This window comes from Parus major, chromosome 15, assembly GCF_001522545.3.
Source record: "Parus major isolate Abel chromosome 15, Parus_major1.1, whole genome shotgun sequence".
In the NCBI taxonomy this organism is placed as follows: Eukaryota; Metazoa; Chordata; class Aves; order Passeriformes; family Paridae; genus Parus; species Parus major.
In genome coordinates this window covers 13,135,900-13,141,834 of record NC_031784.1, presented here as the reverse complement: position 1 = coordinate 13,141,834, position 5,935 = coordinate 13,135,900, and the positions used below count along the sequence as shown (strand labels likewise).

Sequence of the window (5,935 nt, the reverse complement as noted above, 5' to 3'; positions counted from 1 at the left end):
CGGGCCCGGTGCTCGGCGCCGCCCGGGCGTCCCTCTCCGCCGCTTCCTTTAGGTGGCACCTCTCCTCCAGGAATGAGGCTCCGGCCCCGCGCAGCCCTGCCCGGGCCGCGGCCGCGCACCGCGGGGGCTCCGCCGCGGAGCCGCCGCCGTCGGAGCGGCCCCTCCTCCCCCCGCCAGCCCGTGCCCGGCTCCCCCGTCCTCCCGCTCACTCCTCCAGCCAGTAAATCCGATCTAGGCTGATTCCTCTCACGTCAAACCACATGATCCCATAAAACATTCATCGCCTCTCCATCCCCGCTCGCTCGCCGCTCGCTCCCGGGATCCAGCGCAGCCGGCTCCGCTCCCCGCCGCGGGATCCGCCGCAGCCCCGGCCCCGTGCGTGCGGCGGGCGGGCGGGCGGAGGGAGGAGGAGGCAGGCGAGGCAGGCGAGGCGAGGCGAGGCGAGGCAGGGAGGGGGAGCCTCGCCTGGATGCTGACTCCAGCTCAGGGGCTGCTCATTCCCCCGATGAGCGAGGGCGCCGGCACCGGGAGCGCCCCCCCCTCCCCGCGCGCAGCCGCTCCCCGCTCGGGCTGAAGTTTGGCACCGGGATCTGCCCCGCTTTCCCAAGGATTGTACCGCTGCCACTCCACTTTGCGCCTCCAGACGTGCCTTCTCCGACCCCTAAGATGAAGAGGGCGATAGCTGAAGGTAGGCGCTCCCCGCTCCCCCTCCGCCGCCGCGGCTCCCCCGAGCAGGGCACGGCGGCCGCGGCCCCAACTTCGCACCGCGCCGGGAACTTCCCTCGCTGCAACTTTTCCTTCCCCCGTTGCGTCTTCGGGAGCGGCCAAGGTGCCACGAGGGGAAGAGAGGCCGGAGGCCGCGCCGGGAGCGGGCGCTGGGGCCGGGAGAGGCGGCGGGGAGGGCGCGGGGGGAGCGGGAGCGCCGCGGCTGCGGGAGCGGAGCGGAGGCGAGGCCGGAGGGGGAGCGAGCACCGGGCACGGCTCGGCTCCAGCCGCGGAGCTCGACAGCGGGATGGAAGGAGGACAGAGAGATGGAAAGAGAGCAGCGGGATGGAAGGAGGACAGAGGGATGGAAAGGGAGCAGCGGGATGGAAGGAGGACAGAGAGATGGAAAGGGAGCAGCGGGATGGAAGGAGGACAGAGAGATGGAAAGGGAGCAGCGGGATGGAGGGGTAGCAGCGGGCTGAGCCCCCTCCAGCCGCCGCCCAGCCTCGGCTTGGCTCAGCTCGGCCTTGGGGTGACCGGGCGAAGTTGGTGCCTCCGGGGGAAGCATCCCGCATCCCGCCGGACGAGGAGAGGGGATGGGGCAGCCCGGCTTTCCCCGCTCGCAGCCCGGCCGCTGGAGGAGCTCCGGCCCCGCACCCCGAGCCCGTCCCGCTCGCGGTGCCTCCGGGCGGGGAAGTTCGCGGAGGGTCCGGGAGACCCGCAGGGACACCGGGCTGCGGTGGGGGCTCCCCGCAGAGCCCTCCCTAAGGGTCCCCCCGTTCGTGTCCGGGAGCCAGAGGTTGGGAAGGGCTGGGGTACAGGCGCTGTACCCCCTTTCACCTCGCTCGCTGCGCCGGGGCAGAGGCACAGAGCTTGCAGCCAGGCACAGCCGGAGCTCTGCCTTAAGCAGCCCTTTTCCATGGATTTCGGCGATAATCTTTGCTTCCCTGCCCCGGTGTGCCAGCTGGGGCAGGGCTGGCACAGGGACCGGGGGCTGCGGCGGCTCTCGGGGGCTCCGGGGGTACCGGGATGCGGCCCCAGCTCGGGAGGAACGCTCGCTGCCAGGCTGCGGGCTCAGCCCGCTCGAGAAGCGTGTGCCACCCAGGTGTGTTTGCTGGGAACCCAGCCCATGGATTGCAGTTTTTAACTGGAGGGATCTATCGTGGGGGCTCCAGGGCGGGCCAGGTGCTGGGCAGGCGAGATTTGGGCATGCGGAGCCTTCGGCAGCTCGGGCTCTGCTCCCGGCTGTGCTGGCTCCAGCTCGCTTCCCGTTCCCGTCGGCGACACAGATATAATTCTCTTTTCCTTTCTATTTTGGAGGGCACTCCGGCTGATTTATTTGTGACGATCAAAGGACACATCCAAGCTGTGATCCACACAGCACACCGCCTCCTTGAGAGGCTTTGTGTCGATCTGAAACGTGAAATGGCCAATTTATTCCTGTTTGGGGAACACCTTGGGAGCAGGCTCGGGGGCCAGCTTCTCCCCTGGCCCTGAGGGGATCCCGCTATCCGAGCCCCCATTGCCCGGGGCAGGGGGTGCCGTGGGTCCGAGCCCGGCGGCTCGGTGGCTGTGCCCAGCCCCCGGTGCCAGGCGGTGCCGGGGGCTCTGCCAGCCCCGGGGCTGGCTCTGCTGGCACAGCAGCGGGCAGGAGCTGGGTGTGGTGCGGACCCCCCGATCCCCCGTGCTCCCATCCCCGCTGCAGCGCTGCTCTCCCCACGCACTCACATCCCCGGCTGCCGCCAGCATCGGCTGCAACAACACGGGATAATGAAATATAAAAACTGTGTTACAACGGCTTTATTTATAGAACAAGGCTTGGAGGAGTTTGGGGTTGAATTATTTGCTTTTCTGCTGCAGTTTATGAATTGCTCCTGTGAGAGGCTGGGGAGCCTGGCTTGCTGGCAGGTTTGGCTGGGAAGTCCTTATGAACCTGGGGGATTCTGTTTAGCTGAGTGTCCATCCTGCTGGATCTGGACTACATTTCCCATTGTGGGCTGCCAGGATGCTTCAAGTGCCTTGTAAGCCAGAAATAGCCACCAGAGGCAGTTGGACAGGCAGAGCTTTCCCTGTTCTCAGCACTTGCTGCCTTATTAACACAATTCATTTTTAGGGAAAAAGGGCTTTCTATGTTTATTTTTTTTTTTAACCCGAATACAAACCCCTGTAATATGAGAAACTACATCAGCACCACCGATGTGAGAACAGCTCTTTTTTTTCCTCTTGAGAGAAAACACCATTCATTGCATTATTCTGTATTTCCTGTCTTTATAATGTAAATTTTTTATCAAGGCGCCGCTGCATTTTCTGGGCTTTGTCCCCCCTTTCCCAGCAGGAGGCACAGACCTCAGACCTGTATTCCATGGGCTCATCCATCAGAGGCTGTGTTTGGAGAGGTTTTCTAAAGAGGAATGTGCTTAAAGAGGAATTTTCGGGCAAAAAGGTGGAGGTGCTGTTGCACCACTCGGTGCCTGGGCGTTGAACTGGTGCAGACATCGCTGTTCCCTGCTGGATCTGGGATGTTCTCCAGACAAAGCTGGGCCAGAGGAGGAGTTCATGAGAAAGTGTGGAGGGCTGTGGGCAGCACGTGCTGAACCAGCCGGGCCCCTCATTAATTCCCTCTATCCCGAGCTCAGGAGCTCTGGGCTTGGCTTGGGAAAACCTCCTGGGAGCTGCTGTGTCCATAAAGAAGTGGGAGGGAGAGGGAGTCACTGGTGGGAAGGAGCAAGGGGACAGTTTGTTACACAGCTCTCTCTGCTCTGCCCTGCTCCCTGCCTGCTCCAGGGGCCTGCAATAAAAGGGCAGGAGTGTGGTTGCTGCTCCATCTGCTCATCCTGTGGAGCTGGAAGCTGGCAAGGACCAGGGGGATGCACAGCTGAGATCCCAAACTCCCCGAGCCAGTCTGTGCCTGCTGACGCAGGCCCTGTGCTGTGCAATCTTCTGACCCCAACAACGACTTTGGCCATTGAACCTTCCAAAGAAATAACCAAAATCCACAAAATCCAGCAGCACAGATGGGAATTTTCCACATTTTTTGGAACCAGCGAGGAGCCGTTGAGCTGGGGGCAGGGAAGGGAAGGATGCTCCGAGGCTGCTGCACCCCTGCAGGAGCAGCTCTGCTGGCTGAGGGCACCGGGGCCTGCCCTGGGAAGGGCTGGGTCTCCTTCCCTTCCCTTCCTTCTGAGCCATGCAGAAGGAGAAGGAAAATCGCCTGAGCCAGAGCCTCCACACAAAGCAGGACAAGGAAGATTGCACAGAGCTGAGCTCTAATCTCTGCTCTGAGCTGCCCTTGGTGGCTCAGCCCCGCCGTGCTCAGAGCCCATCCCTGGAGCTGGGATTCACCCTGCAGGGACCAGAAAGGAGCCCCTCTAATCAGCTGTGTGTCCTCTTCCCCTTGGATTTGCAACGCTCTCTGCTGCTGGCACCTTCATTAAGACGAATCTCCGAGTGCCAGGCGCCTCTCTGATGTCCCTAAAGAGGTTTTCTCTTTATGCAGGAGGCACAGCCCCAGTGGAGCAGGAGAATCCTGCACCACTGCACAGAGGGGCTGTGAGAGGCAGCATCTCAGCGTGAGGGCTGCGAGGGCTGGGAGTTTCTGGGAGGGCTTGTCCCTCCTGGCCATGTGGAAAGCTCTGTGCTGTGTCCCGAGGCCAGATGGATCCGTCTGGGGTTTGGGAGTAGCAGGGTGTCAGGGCTTCTCCATCACAGACACGCAGCAGTGTGGGAGGGAGGAGTGAGGCTGGGGAGACACAAAGCCCAGCTTCTCCTCCCCTTTCCTGCTGTGGTTGCAACTCCTGGAGGTTTCCTGAGGCTGAGGGAAAAGGGGACAATTGTACTGAAAAGTCTTAATCAGCTAAAAGAGGCTGAGGGTGGATCCTGCCGTGCTTGCGCAGAGATGCCGAAGGAATTCGTGCAGAGTTTGCTCAAATATGCAAACTCACCTCAGCCTGAGCTGAGTCTGGCTGAGTCTGCTGGGACACACGGGCACAGGGCTCTGGAGTTACCCCTGTGAGGTGTGTGGGCTCAGGACAGTGGCACAGCTGACACGGGTGTTTCCCTTGGGCTGCCGTGCGGGCAGAGCACATCTTGTGGTGTGCACAGGCTGACTGTGCTTGCTCTGCTTCTGGAGCACTCCTAGAAGGCCTCTGGAGTCTGGTCCTGGCCCTGCTTCTGCCTTCTTTGTATCCTTGACCAGATCAATGAGCCTTTCTGTGATGATGTCTCAGCTTTTCCAGCACTGTCCTCAGAGAGTGGTGCTGAGTTACGTCCCAAGAGACCCAAGGTATGTTAAAATTCAGCCCAGAGCTGAAATGTGGAGGTCTGAGCAGTCACTGATCACCTCTTTAGCAGTGCCACACTGTCAGGTGACAAGACTGATGATCTCCTGAGGGATGTTGCTGCATCCACAGCAGGTTTGTGTCTCTGGGCTGGCCCACCTTCCTCCCAGCCTTCACACTGCAGCTCATCAACAGCACCAGCAGATTTTACAGCATTTATTGTCCCTCTCCTGGAACCAGAGGATTAGAAAATCACTTGAGTTTTATTTGGAATCCTCCCTGGTTGTCAAGGAAAGCAGAAACACTCCACAAACACATGCAAAGCATCCAGGAGACTGGAAACAAGAAAACACCAATGCTCCAATGCTGGGATTTTTAGTTCAGTTTCAGGAGGGCTCAGCAGTTTGAGGCGTCACCCTGATGGCTCTCAAGTGTTGGGTCCTGTCTGCATGGGCCAGGCAAGGCCAGGCTCAGAATATTTTCTTTCATGAAATCATGGAATATTTTGGAGGAATCACCTGGATACACCTGGAGTACCTCTGGAGGCATCTAAAGAACCTCTTGCTCAAAGCGCAGATGATTTCGAAGGCAGGTCTGGTTGCTCAGGGCCTTGTCCTGTCCAGCATGGATGTCTTCCCAAGGATGGATGTCTTCCCAAGGATGGATGTCTTCCCAAGAATGGATGTCTTCCCAAGGATGGAGATACCCTGTCCTCCTCCACAGCCCTGTGGCCTGTCTGGCTGAGGCAGCCCAAGCCCTTTGTCACCTGCCTGGGTCACCCCATGTCCCTTTGGGGAGGTGGGGGTGCCTGGTTCTGTCCCTGGCACAGGGCTGGGGCAGGAGCGATGGTGAACAAGGTGCTGGCTCCCTGTGAGGTCAGAGCAGGTGCTGGAGAGGTATCAAAGAGGGGGTAAAAGCAGGGGTGACAGCCAGGTGTCATGACAGGGACACCC

General features: G+C 60.5%; 1 protein-coding gene across 1 annotated transcript in view; it reads left to right on the top strand.

The window, feature by feature from the left end:
• Nucleotides 1–264: 264 nt before the first annotated feature.
• Nucleotides 265–5,935, top strand: part of RTN4R (reticulon 4 receptor) — a 90,540-nt gene continuing 84,869 nt past the window's right edge. Inside the window, exon 1 of the mRNA XM_015644327.1 lies at nucleotides 265–688. Within this exon, the coding sequence (XP_015499813.1) occupies nucleotides 667–688 (22 nt within the window). The 5' untranslated portion in view covers nucleotides 265–666. The remainder of the gene's footprint in view (nucleotides 689–5,935) is intronic.